The 25,810-nt window shown below is 28.9% G+C and overlaps 1 protein-coding gene across 1 annotated transcript in view; it reads right to left on the minus strand.

Moving 5' to 3' along the window:
• Positions 1–25,810, minus strand: part of LOC129950981 (protein scabrous) — a 54,222-nt gene that overhangs the window by 25,207 nt on the left and 3,205 nt on the right. Inside the window, exon 2 of the mRNA XM_056062962.1 lies at positions 7,578–7,914. Within this exon, the coding sequence (XP_055918937.1) occupies positions 7,578–7,914 (337 nt within the window). The remainder of the gene's footprint in view (positions 1–7,577; positions 7,915–25,810) is intronic.

Genomic DNA, 25,810 nt, shown 5'->3' on the forward strand with positions numbered 1-25,810 from the left:
CCTAATAAAAATTACAAATAAACAAATTTCTTCACCACCATTTTTCACCTATATAAAATTTCGAACATTAAAAAACAAAGAAATCAATTTCCCATGATAAAGTAATAAAAAAATATATACACATAATCCTGTAAGTATGCTATAAACAAATTATACGACCTATAAGTGGTCAAAGAAAACGAATGCGTTCTTCCAACAGCAACAACAACAACACCAAAAAACAAACCCACACACAATGTTTTATATAATCCACACGAAAGTAATTATAATTATCTTTATGATTCTAACGTTCCATGATTCCAGATGAAGTGGCTTATTGTAGACGACTCTTGGTCTATCTATCTATAGGGGAACCTGATTTATTCTAGCTCTTGAGAATGTTCTTCTTTATATTTTGCAAAGCAAAGAGTCGTGGTTGTTCTTTTTGGCTAGCCTTATAGTGCTTTGCGGGAATGGCTGTATTATCACAATAAACAATAAAGTAGCGTCGTTAATATTTAGTGTCTTTTAACGTGTCTTCTTGAAGAAAAGAAAAAATAAATAAAAAAAAAATATTGAATGAAGAACCATCCCTTGGGGGAATAAGGCTGTGTACAACCAACAAATACTACTCCCCCCTTAGCAAAGACGCTATCGAGTTAGAGAGAGAGAGAGAGAAGTCATTTTTTTCGAGGATAATAACTTTGTTTCTATGCCGGCCTTTTTTTTCTATACCTATATTCCTATATCCTCTACTGCCATAATGCCATACTTATACATTTAAAGTTGAATCCTTGTGTAGTGTGCTTTTCTTATTTACTGTAATCCAGTTATTCGTATATATTTTGTTGCTGCCTTCATGCTACAGTTAAGTATAATAAACAATAACCACAAATCCCACTTCTCCAAAATTGTAGTTACCTACCACCCCAAGGCATACTTTTAGCTACTTTCTGTAGCTAATATATACGTATATTTCATGTTATTTTCTAGTTCCACTGTTCGCCACCACCAGTGCCAGCGCAACCATAACCACAGGCCACCGACGCGAACGGGTGCCGTGTCTGATGCCTTTGTTTATAAAAATATGTGTATAGGTAGTAATATTGGCTGGCACATTCAACTTGTACTTTTGGCATCTGGCCATGGTTGCTGAAGTGTAATGGCTTTAGTTTCGTACTACTTTGATGCGCCACGTTACACTATAACCATATCTACCGCACTATACACATATAGTTCAACCACCCCCACCCCAAAAAATTCCAGGTCGGTCGTAATTAATACGGTCGAAACCGCAAAAATTGAGGTATGCACGTTCGTGTGTGTGTTTACCTTGGGAAAATACTTTTCACAACGTTCTCATTTGTGAGCTTTTTTTTTGTAGAAAAAAAAAAACGCAACACACTCATTTGAGAAATGGAATTTCATGAAAAAGCACCCATCAACCCACCTACAACAACATCGCATGCAATCTTGATAGAAAATGAGAGATATAAACCGAGTGAAAACTAAATGACAGCACAAAGAAATTATCCTGTTCACATTGCACAATCCATTAAAGTATTTATGTACATTTAAAAAATATAACCTCTACATTCTGGTGAATGTTATGTATCATCCCCTTTCAAAACATTTCTCAATTAAAAAGTAGCGCTGCATTTTATAGAAATAACTTTATATACTTGTATTCGTGTTTGTATGCTGCTCTCTCTGCTATAGATAGGAGCTTTACTCCTGTCAAACTTTATCATAAAACATGGTTTACTAAAAACCATACATATAAGAAACAAGGTGTTTTCTGGGATTTTCAGGATATTTATGATATCCTTCTACAAACATTGGAATACGTGTTTTCGATGGAATTTTTTTGAAATTCTACGATTTATAAGAAAATAATGTGTTTTTCTCCTGCCATGTTAGTTCACATTTTTTAAAGTGATAGCATTTGATTTTAAAAGAAATAATTTACTTAAATGGCGCCCAACGCAAAGTCTATACATTTAATTTCAATGATTTTTCTTACTTCTTTTTGCTTAGAATATAATTCTGGATTCATTATAATTGTTTCTACTAATCGATAACAAACAATATTACTCTAACTAAAATTGAACAATGGAAATGGCGCCCAACGCAATGTTTTACAAAGTCTGTAAGTTTAATTGAAATTCTTTTTTCTCACCGCCTTTTGCTTAGAATAATTACCATTATTCATTTTAATTTTTCCTTCCAAACGACATGAACCAATATTGCTCAGACTGAAACTGAAAAATTAAAATGGCGCCCAACGCAAAGTTTTACAAAGTCTGTAAATTTTATTGAAACTCTTTTTTCTCACTGCTTTTTGATTAGAATAATAACAAGGTTTCATTTTAATTTTTCCTAATAAACGAAAACAAATAATATTGCTCCAACTAAAACTTAAAAATGAAAATGGCGCCCAACGCAAAGTCTAACGAAGTCTGTAAATTGTATGAAACTTCTTTTTACTCAGTGCTTTTTGATAAGAATAATAACCACTGTTCGTTTTAATTTTTCCTACCAAATGGCACCCAACGCATGGCTTGAAGAAGCATGGAAACTCTTAATTTGTTTGTTGTTGATATCTTGCCTGCCGTAAATTTTATTGTAAGGTTATTTTTATTGTAAAACCTAATAATACGTAGAATTGGCGCCCAACGCAAAATATAATTTGTTTAATAACTTTCTTTTCTAAAAGTACAAGTTTTCAGATAAAAATTCTAATAAATACCATTTTTGTTTTTATTTAAGGTGAAAACTGTGGAGTACATCGCATATAAACCTTGATCAGTTAAATGGCGCCCAATGTGAGTACAAAATATTATATTATTTGTCTAATTCGTAAACTATATTTGTATTTTGTGTATTTTTTGGATTTAATTGTATATAATGGTTAAGTAGTTTTTGTTAAAAATAAAAATAATACCTTAAAATGGCGCCCAAAACAGAATTTAACTTTTTGTTAAGCCAAAAGTACAACTTTTATTAGCGCTTGAGGTTCAAATTTTAAGTGTTTCAATGAATACCCTTTTTGTTTTTATTTAAAGCGAAAATTGTGGGGTATATCTCATATAAAGGTTTATCCCTTAAATGGCGCCCAACGTAACAACAATAATAAATCATAATTTGCTTTAAAAATGTTCGAGTACGACTGTTTTTGTTTTTGGTTAATGGAAATATTTATATTTATATCGTAAAGCATAAAATTTAAACGATTTTTAACTTTTAACGTTTCCATATTTGTTTATTTCTCTTATGTGACTTTTAATGATTCATAAAATTTCTTAATAAAAATCTTCTTTTCAAGTTTAATCCAGCAAACCAATAACCCTCAAACCATCCATCAGCAATCTCGCAGAAAGAAAATTATTTTCCTAAACGAATATTGCTTCCATAAAATAAAAAAAATATTCTTGAACAAAATTTTCTATACATTTAAGCTCATATTATTTTTATAGCATTGAAAATTCCACGTGAATGAATCATCTCATTCCTTAACGTTATAGACGTTTCATTATACTTCAAATTTTCATCATCACTATGATTAAATTATATATTCAGTTTTTTTTTAATATTTCGCTATATTTATGTATAATCAAAAATATATATAAAATTAAATACACTTTTGTATAATTTCCTTGCCAGAAAATTCATGATTTTATCGGTGACAAGAACAGGACACAAAACTGCGTCGTCGTGTCGTCGTGTCGTCGTCGTCGCCTTATCAAAGACGTGCAAAGAAAAGTTTTTCCAATATCTATACATATGAATTTATATGTGTATACCTGAATAGCATAAAATATTAACAAAGAAATTGTAAAATCATTGAACGTCAATTGAGCAAAAAGTTAATGGAAAGAGGAGGAAATGAAAATGTAAACAAACAATTTCAATGTGAGAACAAAAAAAAAACAAGAACACTGAACCTACTTAGTTAGGATCGAGAGGAGCTTCTTTTGGCCTTAAAAGTCTAAAGCTTTCTCTTCTCGTTTTTGTAAAGAATTTCGTCCCGTTTTACTTCTTTTTTTCTGTTGCAAACTTAAGATGTTATCGTCACGTAAGGCAGTCGTTTACATTTTCTCACGAATCTCTCCCCATCAAAATAAAGTAGATGTATACAATATATACGAAAAAGGACTCGAACTGAGGAAATAACAAATTTACATAAAAATTCAACAATTTTTCTGTTGTTGTTGTTCCTAAAAAATATCCTACCTACCAACATTTTCGCGAAAAAAATATAAATACGAACCTTCAAGTTAACGAAATATAAAAAAAAAAAAACAAAATGTTCTGCTCCTGGAAGGATAACAAAAACAAGGAAATTGGACTTTTTCAATATTCCAAAATAAATCCTTTTTCTTTATACACTGAACATCCGAATTATGTTCAAGAGACGATGAGTTACAGAGATCATTATTATATTCCTTTAAATTGACGATATACAGTAATTGTATATAATATACAATATGATGTAATATATGCCTTTTATATAAATTAAAGGAAAAACCCTTAATATGTTCGAAAAACTCATTGATTTTTATTTTTACTACCTATGTACGAACTCTGACATAAAATATTATTTTCTCACATCCTCGGTTTTACCATAATCGCTGCTGGAAAGATTGCGGATTTTCAATTTTATTTTTTAAAGTTGTTTTTTAATTTTTTGTAAATCAACCAAAATGATTGACATTTTGAAGGAAAAGAAAGTTAAATTGAGGTAGGCGCAAGCCTCCACTTTAAGAGTCATGCAAATTTTAAAATTGTCATGAAGTCACATTTTGAAAATGATAATTTTCTTAAAGAATTTTACTAAATCCCTCCGCTGAGAGCAACAGAGGAAAAAAGTAATAATGAAAAGTACTGGAAAGAGTGATTTTTTTGTATTTTTCTGTAAGTACATAAGTTTAAGGATTCAGAGTTTATTTAATTTTAAAAATACTCTTCAGAGAACACTCGCACTAAGTTTATGTCAAATTTGAAATAATTGGAAACTCAAATCGCAATGGGCGCGTTATTCTGATCATGAGAAAGTTTCAAATCGTTTGTGAGTGAACTCATAATGATGAATGAAATGACAATGAAGGCGATGATGATGAATGACAATGATTAAGGATCTCTGGTGAAGACTAAAGTTCTTTATGGTTTTAAACAGCCACAATACTGTGCAGGACATAAATTTAAAACGTTTGGTCTCAAAACTCATAGGATTTTTAAACAATATTACTCTAACTAAAATTGAACAATTGACAATAAAAACTAACAATGAAAAATGAAAATGGCGCCCAACGCCAAGTCTTAAAAAGTTTGCTTTTTGATAAGAATTATAACCACTATTCATTTTAACATTCAAAACTCATAGGCTTTTAAAATTAAGAACAAAAAGAAGTCGGAATTTTGAGACTATGAGTGAGTAAAGCCCTGAATCTCATGAACCACTAATGTGATAAAGATGAAATTTAATGTTATAATATCAGGTTATCCAATTTGCGTTTTCAAAAGAATAGGACTAGAATTCGACATCTGTCAAACTAAGTTGTTAAACCAATTTTTCTACAGTAAAGAGTCTGACATTTATGAAAATCGATCGCTCAGCTATCGCACAACGCGAGACGTTGCCACAGCTTAAGATGAGATTATGGTTGACGCAAAAACTTAGCAAAATTGTGAAGAAATTTGAAGAGACTGGATTGGTTACAGATATTGTAAATCCTGTGAACCATTGTTTCCCTTGTACCACGGAAAATATAGCTGCTGTAAGTGAAACTATTGACGAAGAGCCGAATTTATTTGATTCCTTGTCGTTCTCAGGAATCAAGACTGTCTTACGGCACATTATGTTGTATTTTGCGTTTGGATCTACACCTACATCCATATAAGTCCTAGCTCACACTACAACTGAAGCCAGCTGACAATTCACAACGTCTTAGATACGTCGAATGGGTGCTTGAACAACTAAGGCGGTGAACGGCGATTTACGAGCAAAATTTTCTTCAGCGACGAAGAATATTTCTCCATCGATGCTTAAATGGGTTAATAAATAAAATTGTCATAGTTGCGGTTATGAGAACCCTTAAGTAATTGAAGGAAGTCCATTACATCCACAAAAAGGCCCTGTTTGGTACGTTCTTTGGTCCTTACCGGGGGTGTGATTGGACCTTACTTCTTCAAAAACGACGATGGAACGAATGTCACCGTCAATTCAGAGCGTTATGGTCTTATGATAACCGACTTTCTCTTGTCTGCTATTGAAGAATACGACTTGGAGAATATGTGGTGCCTCGAGGGAATATGGCTTTATTGCATGATACATAACTTCTAGTCATATTGATATTAACTGGCCACTAAAGATTATGCTATTTGACACCGTTGCACTTATTTTGTGGAGCTACGCGGAACATTTATTTAACTCTTGAGCACTTAGAAACCAACATTTGTCTGAATTTCCTTTAAATATGTGTAAAAAAGTGGTCGAAAATTACATCATAAGAATCGATGCTTGCAACAATTTGCTGCTGTATATTTAAATAAAATAGTATTTCACACATTATATCAACGTTAAAACTTTGTAATAAAAAAGAAATATCTTGAAAATAGATACTTTAAGTGTGTTTTATTTATATTTACTTTTGAAACCTCGAAATGGATAACAATCTTAAAAGACATATGGGGAGTAGGCTAAATTCAGCTGAATTACTTCTCTTAAAAAGGAATATTACCCTTGAATTCAGTCTTGATTACTACAATATTCAAAACAATTTGAAAGTGCTTTCAATTTTTAACACATTCTCCCTAAAAATTGTCATTTCATTGGCTTAAAACCAACATTTTCTCAAATACTTAACAATTTGATTGCCTTGAATCAAATAAAAGCAACAGCAAGTACCTTCATTCCACTAAAAATAGGGACGACATGTTTTCGTTTATTATACAATAAGTTGAGTGCTCTTATTGTTGTGTATGTAATATTATTTTTCTAAGTTCGTATTTGTATTTATTTTATTTTATTACAAAAACAAAAAATAACAGCCAATAAAAATACAATATTTCCCATCAAATCTAACGACACTTAAACTGAATATACTTACATATAAAATATAAATAAAGGTAGATATAAATATACATCGATATTCGAATGTTAAGATCAAATTGGTTCAATATCAGAAAAAATGGTATTATATTGGGTGCAGATATATATATATACAATAATATCGTAAAAATAAATGGATATAGTCGTATAAATATTTAAGTGAAGAGGCTGCTATATAGATGAAATTACATATTCTAAGAGAGGATGCGTATATTAATACGTTGATAGGTTAGGTTTACCTTATTCCAAACATACATATGTAGAGTATTATTGCTACTTTAGACATTTGACTTTTGATGGTTAAACAATTCGTTCGAGATAATAACCATATCCTCTTTTGTCATAAATAAATTAAGGTTTTTTTTTTGTATCTTTTATTTGAAATTATAGGGATAAAAGGACTTTTATATTGAATTCATTTTCTATAACAATACCATAAACATATTAACGAGAGAAAAAATGAAACAAAAAAAAAAGAAAAACTTACCTCATCACTTTGGTCACGATTTAACAATATCCTTCGCATATCCTCCTCACGCTGTATCGCATCCTCACGTAATTCCTTAACAAATACTTCAGTTGTTTGTTGGCGCTCCTTAAGTGCTACCAATTCCAATTTGAATTGGTGGAAATCACTTTTGATTGTTGCCAAATCTTCAAAATTCTGTGTACGTTGACTAACGTCCTTGGATGCCTTACTAGCTAAATTTTGTAATTCGCTCAATTCCTTTCGAATTTCGGCTATTGACTGTGAAATCCATTCGACAGTGAGTTTCTCTTTATTGCCACCAATATGACTATCACGTAATGTTTTAATTTCATGCCTGATAAAATAGAAATCATCATCATCATCATAGTCGTTGTCATAATAAGGCATCATCACATTGTTAAAAATAAAGGAAATAGATACATGAGGATAAAAAGGAATTGTAAATGATGATAGTAATGTGACAAGCATTCATCCGGCATATACGAAGAAAAACATGAAATGAAAAAGAAAATAATAATAAGGATATAAAATTAGTCATTTTGACATTCAAATTTATTAATTTTGTTTTTTTTTTTTTGTAAAATTTTAATGATAAATTAGCGAATTAATTTTGTCAGACAGAAAAAATATATTTTTTATTTAAATTCTTAGAAATTTGAGGCATTCAAATTATGACACCAAATACAATATTTTCCAGAAAAATCCTTCAAAAATAACAAATAGGGGGATAATTATCGATTTTCCTTATAGTTTTCAAAAATCACATTAATTAATTCCAATGAATTTCCTGTTGAAATTATTTTTGAATAAAGGGATAAATCCTACACCTGATGTTCATTTACGAAGAATACGATACCAAATCAACTGAAATTGCTAATATGGAAAAAAGTCCTTTCATGATAACTGCATTGTGGTTTTTAAATTTAATTTGTGAAATTGTCTTCCCATTGAATTGAGAAGTATTATTTTCTAGTGATTATATTATTAAGTAGAAAATTATGTACACATGACAATGAATTTAGTTTGTTTACCAATAAAAATGTTAAAGGATCAATATTTTAAAATTTGGATTTGGTTTTTATTGTGTAAAATTATTTCGAAAACAAAGAGTTAATAAAATGTTTTATTTTGTTAATTTTAAATGCGCTGAAAAATAGTTCCAGATCTTTTATACATACATAGATTCTTCACTAAATTAAAGCTTGAATTCATAGTTAGTTAAGCTTATTATAACCTTTAAAATTTATATATTGGTTGGTGAATTAATGAAAGGCAAACAAGATGTAAAATTTTAGGATATATGGAATAGAGATCATTCTGTTAGATATGAATGAAAAATAAATAAATAAATTGGGTGGCGCAACAGTCCGTTGTGAACCCAGGGCCTAGTGACTTACAACTCGCAACCATTCCAGTGTGCTTGTACTGTTGTCAGCAATAAAATAGACATGAATGAAAACTTAACATAAAAGTTAGAACATGAAATTTGATCTTGAGATGTGAATAGAATATGTAAATTTCCATAAATTTATTGGTATACATTTAAAAAAAAATATTAGTTTTTGAAAGTCAGAAGGAAATGCATTAACTTACTAAGTTTTCCTGCGGGCTAGTTTCATAAAAATCAGACATGAAAAAACTTTTAGAAAATACTATTCAACTTTATCTTTATCTTAAACAAAATTTGGTTAACATGAAAAAGGGTTATAGTGAACCAACTTTTAAGGGTGGGCATATGTTGATGCGGACGTTCATTAATACTATTAAAGGGACTTAATTCTGTTAAGCATTATTTTAGTAAAACTTTAACCGTTTTAACAGCGCACGCAGTGGAAAATCTCTAAAGGGAACAAGTTCTCGATTTTCAAAAATCTAAGTCTTATTGTGACGTTATAAAATCTAAAGTATTCTACAATAAATGAGTGATCTAACACTGAAAGAATTTTTTAAATCGGACCAGTAGTTTCTTAGATTAGCGCGGTCAAACAAACAAGCAAACGAACAAACAAACAAACAAACAAATTCCTTAGATATTTAATATTAGTGTGGATTCAAACCCTTAAATCATTTTGACTAATAAAAAATGTCTGTATTCTTATATAAGTTACAACAAACAAAACTTTACTAATAACGAATATGATGTAATTGCCTCGAAAAAGATTCGTGTTTTCAAATTTTATATTTTCTTTATTGGAAGGAAACTACATTTTCTACAAAATAATTCTTATGAAATTTGAAAAAGTCACTTTATTGTCAAAATTAAATGTAATGGTATTCTTGAAATTATGGATGAAATACAGAGGTACAATCGGTCATGGAAAATTTCATGAAAAGGATCTGGTGTTACAACCCGACTGCTATAGCAGTTATTGCTTGATTGATAACGTTTGACATTTAAACCTTCTTCTTTACGATGAAAAAACCTCTATTGATTAATCTAAAGAAATAATGTTTTTTTAATGAAATATCTACTTTAAAAAGCATTCCTATTTTATTGGAAAATGAGTTTTCTAGTTAATTGTTATTAAAAAAAAGAATTGACATTTAAGAAATTAAAAAGTAATTAATTACTATGAAAAAAAGTTTCAGTGAAAAATAAATTGTTCCCAGTTGTGTCAGCAATAAGGGAGTTAGTATATTTCTGATTGATTTCATAATTTTACAGAAATTGTTGATTATAATGAAAGTTAATTTGAATTAAAACCAGAAAATATCATCCATCATAAGGAAAATTCTTTTTAATACATAAAAGTCTTTATAGATAAACAATAATTTATTAACAGCTGGGCTCTTCATTGATTTAAAAAAGGCTTTTGACTTAGTAGAAGATAGTATTTTTTTGAAAAAATTACATTATCCAGGATTGTGTGAAGTCATCTTTAATTGTTTACATTACACACTACTCGGCACAAGTAGAGAACACAGCACCTTGAGCTATTAGACTATGTAAGGTGATAACAACACAAGACATGAATACAAGACAGAAGAGAAAGAACAGCAGATAGAAAGAACACAGGACAACAGCACGCGGTAGGTTTTGAGACGGTCCCTCATCTGCCTATTAACCACGCTTACTGATGCTTGATTTCGGTAATCGATGGGAACCGAAGCTTTATCAGTCACTAGGCCGTTGCCTATAATCGATGAAATTCCTATCTATCTAATAGAAAACAACAAGTTAGAATAGATGGTAGCTTGAGCAATTTATCTCATATTAGTGAAGGCGTTCCACAAGGTTCAGTTGTAAGTCCCTTGCTTTTCCAGATTGTCATGAATTCTATTTTTAGCCAGAATTTTGAAGAAAGTATTATTGAGTTTGATGATAAGACCTTGTCTTATAGTTGTAGATTCCTGCTTAACTTAATTTTTGACATTTGTTCATTCTAAAATTCAGTATGGAAAATCTTGTTGGAGGGGGGGGGTTCTTATCAAGATAAGATTAATCCTCTCCTTTTTCTTCAAAAACATGTTGTACGAATCATTTGTAACAAATATCGATTCTTAATAGTATCATTTTGTTTTAGGACTTAAAAGTTCTTCCTACTACTTTAAAGTTTTAAAGTTATTTTTAATGAGAATTGGTTATCTTTAAGCAAGGAATAATCCATGACATAATTTACGAGTAAATACGATGAATTTATTTAACAACTCTTCTTAGAATAGAACACATTTTTAAAGATTTTTTACAATAGTTGCTCACTCAGTTTTTCACCACAAATTGCCTTTCTCCTTTAGAAGTCGTAAAGTTCATTTAATGTACAAATACAAAAATACAATACCCTTTAAGCAGCTAAAACAAAAAAATTATTCTAAATCGATTTCATGTTGATTTTTTTTGCAAAAGGTAAGATTTTTATCGATCCTTGTCCGAAGCCTTCAAATACAACACTTTAAATAAATAAATGTCTATTTAATTTCACTGTAGATATTTCAATAAAAATTCATCATCGAGTTGATAATAAATTTAAATGGCAATTTAAATAAAAAAAATAAAGGAAACTACATGTGGGTAAAATTTTATATTTATAGTAAAAAAAATACAAAAATATCCTTTCTCAGACTCACTAGTATCCCTTTCCATGTAATACAACCTTTAAACTTCCATTAGTGGTTGTATGCCATTAAACGCTTATAAAAAATTCACATGTCTATCTGTCGACTAAAACCACAATCCTTCTTTCTTTTTTTTTGCATATAAACACAGACATACATTCATAAAAATATATACATATGTATCTGAATGTTGGTTTTTGTGTATATATGCAATTTTATATCAAAGCACGTATCATACCACATATTGAAGGCAAACCACAGAAAAAGGAGAGAAACACCATCAGGATTTTATATTTATATCAACAACAGTCATACCTTTAATATGAACATACAAATCTATAGGTAAAGGATATAGAAGTTTGGTATAAAGAGGAATAACCTTCGATTTAAGGATATTTCTGTACGAGAGCATAGTGGCCAAAGGGCTATTGAAAGAATGAATATCGTATCTCTTTTGTATTCGGACAACTTTTTAAATAAACCAAAAAAAAGAGAAATACTTCCAATAAATGACGAACTTTTCAAAATATTTACACTGCATATCGATATAACTAAATATTTATACCGGATATGAACTTTATGTCTGGAGTTGTTTTTCTGTTCCTCCTTTTGTGGTATGAATCGATTTTGTGTCATGTTGCAAACAAAGGAAAGAACTGGAGATTTTTAACGAAATCTAAATCCGTTTTTATACAATTGGACTTAAAACAAAAAGGAAGAAAATATTGAATTTTATTTTGTCTGTTAATGAATTCGCAAGGAGTCAGGTTTTTGAAATGTCTCACTTTTCAACTTCAACGAAACTGGAGACATCTAGCTAGGGACCGAGTTAGATGGAAAAGTTTGTTGGTTGAAGCCCTAGTTCACACAGGACTGTAGCGCCACCTTAAGTTAATAAGTAACTAAATTAGAGTCTGCTGAAAGTCATTAAACTACTTCTTATACTGAGTAGGTGACTTTTAAAGGTTTATCCAATAAGTGGTTTCATTTTCAAAAGCATTCTATTTGGGGGAGTTGTCACTTTTGAATCTGTTAACTTTTCATATTTAACATAAGTAAGTCAAAAAGCACCTGATTTAAGTCAAAAAACGATTTTGGATGGTGCCTCCATTTCTCATACGTTACTAAGAAGAATTGATGCATTTGGAACTTCAAGAATGATTGTGTAAAAACCTCCTCATTCACAACGTATCACTGTTTGGTGTAAGTTTTTAATGGTGGTGTGACTTGTTTAAAAAAGAGGTTTTTGGTATCTCTGTTATGGTGAATAATTGATGATTACTTAACGTTAGGATTTTTATTTTTAAAAGAGCCACGAAACAATCACAATTTCTAGAGACAAATTTTGTGTCTGCGTTATTTTTCCAAGAAAATAATCGCAATCAACCACCGATGTTTTATGATTTAACACCTTTAGACTTTTTTAATGTTAAAATTTAAACTCTTTTTGGAAAAAACTGTATAAACATTGCCAACAATTTCATTTTTGACGTCTATTTTTGACGTCTATACAAATTTGTACTTTAAATTTAAATTTCAATTATTATTGATTGCTTACTTTTTGAAGTTCCTTAAATTAAAATAATTTAGCTAATTACAAACAAATCTGAATGATTCCAATGGAAAGTTATAAGTGTACACGTCTTTTATTCCATCCTCTTTTTTTTACATACAAATCACAACATCCTCGCCTACGTTAAGCCCCCCATTTTATTTGATGAACAAAAAAATCCTCCAAAGACTTAAATTTTATTTCTTTTGATTCATCTTTTGTGCGTTCAAAATATTTTATTTTTCCTCATTTCTAATTACTATAATAATTATGATCCTCTTAACTTAAAGAACAAAATATTTTAATTAAATTGTATAATTTCAAGCTTTTGATATGGAAATGCCCATAACTTTGTTGTTTCTTATAAAGGTTAGGTATCTTATATAAATTAACTTCAAAAACCAACATTTTCCATCTGCTTGTTCATGGTTGTTTTGTTTTTGTTGTCTTTCTTCTGTTATCTTTAAGAAATTAAAAAAAAAATTATAAGGGCCATAATGAGTGAAGATGAAATTTCTATTTCTTCATTTCCTCCAAAGAAGTCCACCCTCTTTTTATAAACCGAAACAGAGACCAGAACCAGAGGCAATATTATAGTAAGTATACGCCATGTCTTCCATTCAAAGAAAACAAATGATAAGTCCCTTTTTCAAAATATTACATTTAGAATTTAGATATTTTCATTTCGTAGATATGTACATATATATATGTATGCTATCCACAGGTTAGAGATAGGTTAGGTATGTAACCTTTAAGAAAATCCTGAATTTATGTAAATGTATTTAAATTGGCAGGGATTTTCACCACCATTATCGTTTTGTTGAATTTAACAATTTTCAACGAATATTTTTATTTTTCGTGTGAAATTTGTAAAAGAAGAATCTTGTTTATTTTGTTGGGAAGTTATGTAGTTAAGCCTCAAAATATAAATTCAGGATAAAACATAATTTACAAAACGCGAAAAAGAAATTATCAAAATAAAAAAAAGAGAATTCTGAGAAAGCCTTTGGGCATCAGTGGAATATTTTGTTTGGTTTTCGACTTATAGATTCTATAAAATTGTGCTAAAAATTAAAAAAAACGGTATATTACACAAATTTATACACATATAACCGTACTTACGAATTTAAGTTGGTAATAAATTAAATATAATAAAAAAATTATTGTGAATTAATCAATTTTGTTCACTTAATGCATAAAATACAGCCGAAGGGTTTAAATTTGAATCCAACAACGCTCGAGTAGTTTCATTGAAATAAATTTAAAATATTAAAAATCCTTGATAATGTGGTCGTAAAAAAGGATGGTGTTGTTTTGGGCTTAAACAACAATCGTGATGTGTTGGAAAAATTAAGGGAAGATAAAATATCAATTTAAGAATGATAAATCTTTTATTTTCGGAATGATTTATTTTCGTAATTATTAAAATCAAAATGAACAATTATAGAACAAATTAATCAGAATAAGGACCAAGTGGGGTGTTTTTTGTGTAAGGATTCTAAAGGGCAAGCTATTTTCGTACGAATTCTGAAAATCATCAGAGATGGAAATACAAATTATTTCTTATTTGGCTATTTAATAAGACTTAAATGTAACAAATTAAATTATAATCTTCAAAATTATAGCTATTTTCTTGTCTAACTGCCTTTGCCTAGCCTTTATTATAAGTATATAACATCATCACATAAATCAATGCAGCCTTCTTCTTCAAATTTAATTGCTTTTATAGCTTTAAAATACTTAATTTTATTAATACTTCTGTACACAAGTTTGTGTATAAAATATTATAGTATCTCCTGTCTTTCTTTATCTCCTTTCCACATTCTCATTAAATAACCAATTTAGGTATTTTGACCCTGAGCAATATGTTTGAAGGTATTTTATTGAGTTATGTATGTGTACAAGTGAAACCTAATTTATTGCTCCAAAATAATACACATTAAAAGCATCAAGGACCTTGCCTTTACACTTTCTCCCTATCCATCTATGGTATATGAAGGTTTGTAGGAATCAAAGGTAAGTATGTGAGTAGCTTCTACACAATCGGATATATCCAATTTGTTGAGATAGAGACATCTTAATGGCTAACTGCCATCACTACAAAAGGTTATTTTGGTGATTTCTCTTATTTGATGACAGTTGTTGTTGGAGTTTTCTTCATTTTAAGGCATTAAAAACCAGAAAAAAGAAGTAATTATTTTAATGAGTCATTTACAATTTTTGTGTTTGTTGTTTTTTTTAAGGATCCTCCTTGAATCGTAAAAAATGATTTAAGTTTATAATTTTTTGTTTGTTTTTTTCATTAATTGAATTGGCAGATTTTTTATTTGTTTGTGAATTGTTTGATGCAAATTGTGAACAAAAAAAGTCCATAAGTACTCGTAGGCATTAACATTTTTAATGTTTTTTATTTTTCTTGTTAGCTTTTGTTTAGGGACAATGCTGGACAAAAAACAGCACTAAGTAAGTTTCAAGTATAGGAGGTATGAGTTTAAACTCTGTTTCATTGTTGAGAGTAATTAACTCTTAAGTACCTCATAAAAGAGACCAAGATTGTGTTTCACAGTCACAGAAGTGGTACTTAAGTGATTAATAGAGATAGACTAAGATCCTAATTTTATTGTGCAAAACTTTTATGATTAAGTATAGCACCTCACAAGTTTGAGCACTTAAATTGCACTAAATCAAGCTTGGAAGTTTTTATTTTTATTTCCATAAGAGTGAATTTTGTAACTGATATCTTTGTTTGTGGTAAAAAATTTTAAACGCGATTTTTAGCATTTTACATAAACCACTTAAATGTAACTCTTCTGCCTATGTGTGACAATATATGCTTGAATGTAAATGGAATTCAATGCAACCTCAAATAATTTCCTACACAAAGAAATCTACAAACAATTAAAAAAAAAAAAAAAAATATCATCAACCGTTGGGCGCCACTTAAAAACTCCATATAAAGTTAAAAGGTGAATTCAAAGTGATAAAATATAAATCAATTTAAACAAATATTAAAATAACTGTTGTGTCTTTTTCCTACCTATAAATTACATAAAAATACAAAAGCTTACAAAGAATTCTTTTTGAATTATCATCAACTGTTGGGCGCCACTTAAGAAAAAAAGATGATTCAGCTAAAAAACAAATACAAAGTTCCCAAATATGAATCAATGTTTTAAAGAAAAGACAAATAATAACGGTTGTATTCTTTTTCCTATCGTATTGCGAGTTTGCATAGACTTACTTGTACTTGACGAAAAATAGTGGAACAACTTTTATAAATTATCGCTCTTTGTTGACAGAATTTTCAATTTTTGTTAAACTTCTGACTGTCATGCAAAGTAAATTTCCCAACTCGGATGTTCTTCTTTTCGTGCATTTGTATATAAAATATAGTCCTTATTTTTTGGGGGGAGGGGAAAGGGACGAAAAATTAACGAACATTTTTATCTTGTACTTTTATTTTCTTCATAAATTCTACATAATTTGCATCTTTGTTTGAATGACCATTTCTGTGTTTCTTTCTTGTTCTTGTGTTTCTTTTTTTTGATGAATGTATTTTTTTGTTAATTTTTATCAAGTTCCTCAATTAAAAATAAAAATTCATCAAAAGGACATTTGGTCATTTTCTTGTGTCACATTGTTCCATGTCTTATCGAAAGTTGCTTGTTATAATTATTTTTTTTCTTTTTCAAGACAGGCTGCATAATAAAAGGAATATTAAATACCATAGAGAAAATTGGGCAACTTCGTGGGGAGAGGGTGGTAGGAAGAAGAGTCACAAAGCGTACGGAATCCATCAACGTTTCGCACTTATAACAATAAAGATTTTTGACATTTTTCTGTACACATAAAAATGTATATTTTTATTCTTCTTGTTCACTTTCTTAAGGATATTCTTTTAAAATTTGTATATTCTTTCTTATGTTATTCTCTTTTATTTCTTTTCTTTTGTCTCCTCAATTTATATATCCAATATTTTGAATTATTATGTTCCTCTGTTCTGTTTTTTTTTTATTGTTTTTTTGCTGAGTAGGGTTATTCAATTTTTTACGACGATGTTTTCTTATTTTTTGGGTTGTTTTCTTTTCTTAGTCTTCAAGAATTGAATGTGATGTGAACGATCAAAATTTCTTGTTCTTCAGATTTTAAATGAAAAGTATACAATGAGATGTGTTTTTTTTTATTATATTTCTTTTTGTTGCTGTACATATTTTAATTTTTGATCCTCTTTTGGGCGGTTTTTACTTTTATCCTTATACATATACATCATGCAAAAAAATGTAAGGCAAACAATGAGTCCATCCAAAGAGGAACACGAACTGAACACATCATCATATTAAAGGATGTTTGGATTTTATAATATTTTATATTCCTTAATATTAAGCTCTCCTTTAGTAGATATATGTATATGTATATAAGTATAAGCGCTATGGGAATAAAATTATTACTCTTATTGTGGGAAGGGAGCAGAAGACCCAATGGGATTTGGTATAATGTATGTCAACTACGAAAAATCACATGACAATGTCCTTATTTTTTTCTTTTTTCTTTTTTGTTGAGTGAAAAATACCCTTGATACTCTGAAATTATACTATGGCCTTATAAATAAGAAAAATGTAAGATGGATTATTAATGAGAGAGCTTATATACATATATAAGGACGAGATTCAGATGATTCAGAATTATTGGGGTGTTGTTGTTTTAGGTACATAAGGACTTAATATAATGGAACTTGTGCGTTTGACTTTATTTTTAAAGTTCCACCAATTCTCTGCGTTGAAACAACAGACTTATGCAAATTTTCTTTTTTATTCTTAATGTCTTGAGTTTAAAGGACAAATTATCAAGACAACAAATTTGAATTTAAGGAACGCAAAAGAATTCTAGCGATTTTTATGTCTTCGAATTTTAAAATGATTTTTATACTTTGAATAACATTTACTTGTTTGAACTTGATTATTAAACATTTGAGAATTTTCAAAATTTTAGGAAAAACAACCTATTGCAGAGAAATAACGGGTTATCCATTTTGCGGTTTCAAAAATATAAGAATGGAACTCTACATCTGTCCAAACTGAGTTGTTAAAAGTTTAAATCTACTACAAAAATGGTGATTGTGCTTTAAGAGGAGATTATGGTTTAAACAATCGTCCAGCTACGCAAGTAATTGGCCAAATTGTGAAGAGACTGGATTGGTTACAGATATTGAAAGCCCTGTTTACCATCGCTTGTAAAACTGAAAATATCACTGCGTTAGGACCCGAATGTGTCGGTTCCTCGTCTTTCTCAGGACTTTCTTACGATTGGATTTACACCTTTTTCTACATAAAGTCTAGCTCACACAACAACTGAGGCCAGCTGACCATTCACAACGTCGTAGATACGTCGAATGGGTGCTTCAAGAACAAGCGGTTGACGCCGATTTTTCGAATTCAAACACAATTTTCTTCAGCACCTCGGTGGGTATGTTAATAAAAAAAATTGTCGTATTTGGGATTCTGGAATCCTCATTTAATTGAACAGAAGCCATTGCAAAAACAAAAAGTCACTGTTTGGTACGCTGTTTAGTCCTAAGGAGTGATTGGACCTTACTTCTTCGAAAACGACGATGGACAACTGTCACCATTAAATCGGAGCATTATGGTCAAATGAAGAATACGACTTGGGGAATATGTGATATCAACAAGATGGTGCCACATGCCACAAAACTAAAGGGAATATGGCCTCATTGCACAAGCCATTTCCTGACCACGTAATTTATCGTCGTGGATATATCAACTGGCCACCAAGGTCACGCATTTTGACACCGCACGACTTTTTTTTGTAAGGCTTTGCGAAGGACCGTGTTTATGCAGATGAATTTTTAACACTTCAGCACTTAAAAACCATTATTCGTCATGTTATGGCTAAGATACCGCCCAATAATGTGTCAAAAGTGGTCAGAAATTACCTAAAAAAAACCAGGCTTGCAACAACTGGATTGGTGGTCAGTTCAATGATGTAGTATTTCACACTACGTTTAAACTTTATATATATTTATTTCCGTTTACTTTTGAGAACGCAAAATGGACAACCCTGTATTTTCCCGAATTTTAAAATGATTTTTACAATTTAAATGACATTTATTTGTTTGAACTTGATTATTTAACATTTGCTAATATTTATTCCATAATAAACCACAATCTTTAGTGTAAATGTGTTCTCGATAAATTAAATTCTTGTAAGGGAATGCAATCATTTGTGAATGCAATCTTTGATTTCGATTCAAAGATTGCATTCATCTTAATACTCTTTTTAGAAAAGGATGATTTTTGTTGGAAAATGTAAGCAAATATTCATAAATTATTGTTTCATTTTGTTTATTTGTATTCAAATGTTTGAATTTCAAAATGAAACACATTATTCAGTTATCAATAAATTTTGTTCTGGAAACAATAGATTCGACATTAATTGAAATTTTTTTATCTGAAAGTTACTAATCAATGCAGATAAATAAATGCACAATGCTTCCCCATTCATAAATGAGTAATTTATCAGAAATAATAACTGTTATATAATAAATTGAATTATATTTCATATTTCATATTTTTTTATTATTTTTTAGCTATAAATAATAAATTATTACTTTTGTTGTTCGTTTATCATCAGCATTTTAGATGGGCTATTAAAATGGGAATTATAAATGATGAAAAATTGTTTTACTGTTTGATTATTATTATTGATTGATGGATGTTATTTTTTGTACAGATAAAAAATATTCTCTTCCTTTTTTTATACCAAATTAAATTTCCTTAATGGAACATTATTTTGTTTGTTTTGTTTTAGTATTTTGTTCTCCCAAGAGTGATTTTTTGAACCTCCGGTAACCCATAAAAATGTGAATGATTTTTATCATACAGTTTTTGTTGAATTTTAAAAATGTTGAAAAACTGAAATGAAATTTAATTTTGTGTAATTTTTTCCACTCTTACTTAACAACTAGATAAAAAAAGGAAAAATTATGAAACAAAAGAAATAAAATAAATGGTCATTCAAACCGACAAATAAAAAAAATAAAATGCAAATTTCTCAGATTCTAGTATGAACAAAATAGATCCTACCTAAAAGATATATAAAAATATAAACGTTAATTTTGTTTTTGTTTTGTTGGTCCTTTTAAAACTAGAGGCTATAATCATAGAATGTGCGAAACGAAGTATAACTTTTTATAGTCAAATCAAGTTGGGTGTTGTTTTTTTTTTCTTTCTTTAGCAGTTATTGCTAAGGAGGGTCTTTATTTTTGTGAGTCCTATTTTTGTTGTTGTTATTTTGCATGACATAAAACAGTAGAAAAAAAACAAACAAAATTCAGCGCCACACCTCTCTCAACCAACAACAAAGACTGATAAATATACGTACACGAAATGTTGTGATGTAAAAACTGTAGACGTAATGTATTTACACAACAGTTATACTTTTTTTTTCGTCCTTCAAAAACATTGGTTTTTACGAAGGATACTTTATATATTCCCACTCAAAACTGGTTGAATGTGTTACTTTTTTTCTTTGTTCTTAAGTGGCGCCCAACAGTTGATAAAAACACAAAAATTCACACAAAACAACAGACAAAATGTTGTTTATTTTTTATATTTCTTGCTCTATTTCGCGAAGAATCCTTTAAGGGAAACCTTCAATGAGAATTTTTGTTTTATTTAATGTGTCTGAGTGATCAAAGTAAAACAAAAACTACACACCAAAAATAAAATACACTTTACATGTAAAGGTTACATATACGGTGCTTGAGAGAAACAACAAAATAAAGACTGGATACTTTTTTTTTGTTTTGTATTTTTATATTTTTTCAAGGATAAAAAGCACAACAACAACAACAAAAACAACAATGTGTATAGGTACATTAAATTTTACGAGAAAACCGCCTTCCTCTTTAAGTTCAAAAAAATAGCAACAAAATGTTGTAAATGTTCCATCATTTAGAAAAAAAAAATGTAGGAAGGGGCTTGAAATTGTTGTTTTATGAATTTAGGCCATGTGTTTTCAATGTTAAGGTATAATATGGATTCCTTTAGGCAAGCTTAAATTATAATATAGCCATGCGATATAAAATATCTATAACACACATAATTTGACGATTGTTAATGCAAATTGAATTTTGGGCTTGGGTTTTTGATAATGAATTAATAATATGGAATATTATGATGGAATGGTTATGAAATTCTATAAAGTATTTTGGTGACCTCGTAATATAATGATAAGGCTTTAAAATTAATGTAAAGAGTTTGACCTATTATAAGTTCATGTACATAATTTTAAGGATCTGAAAATGTTTGTTTTTCAAGTTTTCATAAAGTGATATTTTATGGTATCAGAATCTTATTTATAGAGCAAACTTTAACATTAATAATTTATTTAATTACTGCAAAACAAGTTAACTCATATTTAAGGGTTTAAAGTGTTGTGAGTTCATGAAACTATAAAAAATCATTATTTTTCTGAAGTTTAATTTAAATTTAAAAAAAAAACTCACATCAGGACCTATAAACTATTTTATAGAAAATATATCACGTTTAATATTTGATTTATTTGGCAACCCTACAGCAAAAACAGAGAGCCAAAAAACAATGAAAAAATAACGTCTTAACAAGATGAAATTTATATCTTTTTTATAATAAAGTATTAAATTTCACAATTTCTAATAATACCCATGTGTTTTAGCTTAAGGTTATGATCTACACATATCATAGGATAATAAAACCATACATTATATTTATTATATATTATGAAGAAACAAGGATTAAATAAGTGTTCTGTTTCTATGGTAAAATCTATTTCCGTTCGAAAGTGAGAACCAAAAGCAATTAAATCATTTTGAATGTATAAATATAAATATTGTATCACATGTATGTGTAGTGTATGGATGTAATCGTGAATTTGTTAGACAAATTACTTTATTTTCACAGAACGCATTCAAAAAATAAAAGGGTGTTTTTTTTCAATCCAAAAGAAATCATTTTTATTTATCCTAAGACTATGCATTTAAAATCTTCGGTAACATTAAAAAGTAATTCGAACAAGACTCCTTTAGATCTTCAGTTTCATGAACGTACGGCCAATTTCTTATATTATCGAAAAACATTTAAAACTTGATTGAGTTCTTACTCATTTCTTCATCAATTTTTTAAGCGTAAAAACTCTGGTTTAGATCTCAGTTAAGGGAAGAACCTTGATTTATTAGTGCTTCAAATTTGGAGGTCAAACAAATTTGAATTCAGTTAGCAATAGTTGTAATTCTATAAACGCCTTGAAGTTAAGGTAATTTGTATTATTTAAATGTTTACCATCAGAGTTTTAAAATGATAATACATTTCATATTTTAATGGTATTATAGTTAAAAAGAGGCTAGGATGCGATCCACAATGATAACTTCCCATCCCGTCTGTCGATTTGTCTTGCTTAAAAGTTTGTCTATATGTACTCCTATCAATTTTTACCAAATTTGCGTACTATTTTTTGTAGATTTTTATATAAAAATTACTGAATATCGAAAAAAATACTTTCTGTGAAATAAAATAAGTTTGAAGCCAATATTTTTAATTTTTGAAAAGCTATTTGAGTCGGAAGTAAATTTTTACCAACTTTTGTTAAATTTTTTTTAGGTTTTTAATTGTTTGTACAAAAACTCTCCATTAGATTTTTTTCAAAATTTTACTGAATGTTAACAACAATATTTTTTGAATGAAATTAGTAGTTTAAAGCCAATATCTAAAATTTTTGAAAAGATATTTGAGTCGAAAATCAATTTTTGCAAACTTTTATTCATTTTTTTTAGGTTTTTATTTTTTGTAAAAAAAACTGTCAATTCGATTTTTTTCAAAATTTTATCGCATGTTGAAAACAATATTTCTTATAAGATAAAATTAGTTTGAAGCCAATATTTCAAATTTTTGAAAAGATATTTGAGTCGAAAATCAATTTTTACCAACTTTTGTTAATTTTTTTAGGTTTTTAATTGTTTGTACAAAAACTATCCATTAGATTTTTTTCAAAAATTTACTGAATGTTAACAACAATATTTTTTGAATAAAATTAGTAGTTTAAAGCCAATATCTTTAATCTTTGAAAATATATTTGAGTCGAAAATCAATTTTTGCAAACTTTTATTAATTTTGTTTCTAGTTTTATTTATTTTTTCTAAAAAAAATGTCAATTCAATTTTTCTCAAAATTTTATCAGATGTCAGAAACATTATTCTTCGTTGCACAAAATTGTTTTGGAGATAAAATCATATTTAAGTCGTAAAATTTTGAAAGTGACTGTTTTTTTGATTTATAAAAAACCGTATAACACACATAATTTGACGATTGTTAATGCAAATTGAATTTTGGGCTTGGGTTTTTGATAATGAATTAATAATATGGAATATTATGATGGAATGGTTATGAAATTCTATAAAGTATTTTGGTGACCTCGTAATATAATGATAAGGCTTTAAAATTAATGTAAAGAGTTTGACCTATTATAAGTTCATGTACATAATTTTAAGGATCTGAAAATGTTTGTTTTTCAAGTTTTCATAAAGTGATATTTTATGGTATCAGAATCTTATTTATAGAGCAAACTTTAACATTAATAATTTATTTAATTACTGCAAAACAAGTTAACTCATATTTAAGGGTTTAAAGTGTTGTGAGTTCATGAAACTATAAAAAATCATTATTTTTCTGAAGTTTAATTTAAATTTAAAAAAAAAACTCACATCAGGACCTATAAACTATTTTATAGAAAATATATCACGTTTAATATTTGATTTATTTGGCAACCCTACAGCAAAAACAGAGAGCCAAAAAACAATGAAAAAATAACGTCTTAACAAGATGAAATTTATATCTTTTTTATAATAAAGTATTAAATTTCACAATTTCTAATAATACCCATGTGTTTTAGCTTAAGGTTATGATCTACACATATCATAGGATAATAAAACCATACATTATATTTATTATATATTATGAAGAAACAAGGATTAAATAAGTGTTCTGTTTCTATGGTAAAATCTATTTCCGTTCGAAAGTGAGAACCAAAAGCAATTAAATCATTTTGAATGTATAAATATAAATATTGTATCACATGTATGTGTAGTGTATGGATGTAATCGTGAATTTGTTAGACAAATTACTTTATTTTCACAGAACGCATTCAAAAAATAAAAGGGTGTTTTTTTTTTTTAGGTCGTAAATTTTGAAAGTGACTGTTTTTTTGATTTATAAAAAACCGTTAGATGGATTTTTTTCAAAAAATATACTTCTTTAATATCACATTACAATATATTATATAAAATTTAAATCAAGTCTCCAGAATTTTTAATTCGTAATATATTTAGGGTTAACAAAAATGTTCACCTTTTTTTAAACTGCTATGGTAAAAAACCACCCACGCAATTTTCTTGATAGTCCTTACTGCATCTTTCTGCCTTATTATCTGTATAACACAATTTATTTGAAATCGATATCTCTTCTGGTTCTTGAGCTATGGACGACGAAAAAAACGTTACGAACTTACGGACGTATACGAACGTACGTACACACGCACGCACAGACATCTTTCTAAAAATCTTGTATTTCCACTCTAGAGACCTTGAAACGTCGAGAAATGTCTAAATTTTCAATTTGGCATTTGACAAATCGGACCTATTACAATAACTTCCTACGGGAAGTTAATATGAGGCAAGAAGACATTTAGTCCACTTGAAAAAACAAACCGTCTTTTGGGACGATTCAATGGACATTTTAAACTCAACGTCGCTACCTGTTTATGGAATCATCACACAGAAATGTAGACTATGGACGTTACAAGTAAAACATAATGTCCAAAGGCCCTATTGTCAATTTGTTCAACCTTAAGTCAACAAGAGGACTGCATTGAACCGACGCGACATCTCAGCACTTGAAACTTAATTATAAATGTTCAACAATGTTCAAAAATGCACCAAGAGTTACTAGATGGACTCTTAAGTTGATTTTAGAACTTTGTCAAGCAACTGGTTGTTAATTCTATAATTAAGAATTTAGCTGGTTTCAATTTCTTGACGTTAGAAAAAAAGGACATAATTCAGAAACTGGTCACACAGACGTTAATATCAAAACAAGTATAAAATTTGTCTATCTTATTGTCTAAACAACCAATCAATCTACTATAAAAAAAACACCCTGTGGTATTTTCTTTCACATTACAACAATATTATTCATGTTTATATTCTATCATATTTTATATCCCTCCAGGGATATAGGAAAATATCGAATTAACAATACCTATCTCAATTTGTGATGTTGCTTCCGCTTATTTTGTTTTGGTTTTTCTTTTTCTTTTCTTGTGTCAATTTATGTTCTTCTAAGAAATATAAATACTTACAACATAAATACAGAAACCAACTTACTAACATCCTGCCAAAAAAAAAAACAAAATAAAGCTAAATATACGCACATACATACATAAAACTTTGAAGGATGTGAATTTAACAAGAACTCACTCTCTCTTAGTTCGTTAGGAATGATAATGTAGGGAGGGAGGTGTATAGTATATAGCATAGTACAAGTACAAGAATAAGTAAGGAAGAATAAACAAGATGGAT

This window comes from Eupeodes corollae, chromosome 3, assembly GCF_945859685.1.
Source record: "Eupeodes corollae chromosome 3, idEupCoro1.1, whole genome shotgun sequence".
Taxonomy (NCBI): Eukaryota; Metazoa; Arthropoda; class Insecta; order Diptera; family Syrphidae; genus Eupeodes; species Eupeodes corollae.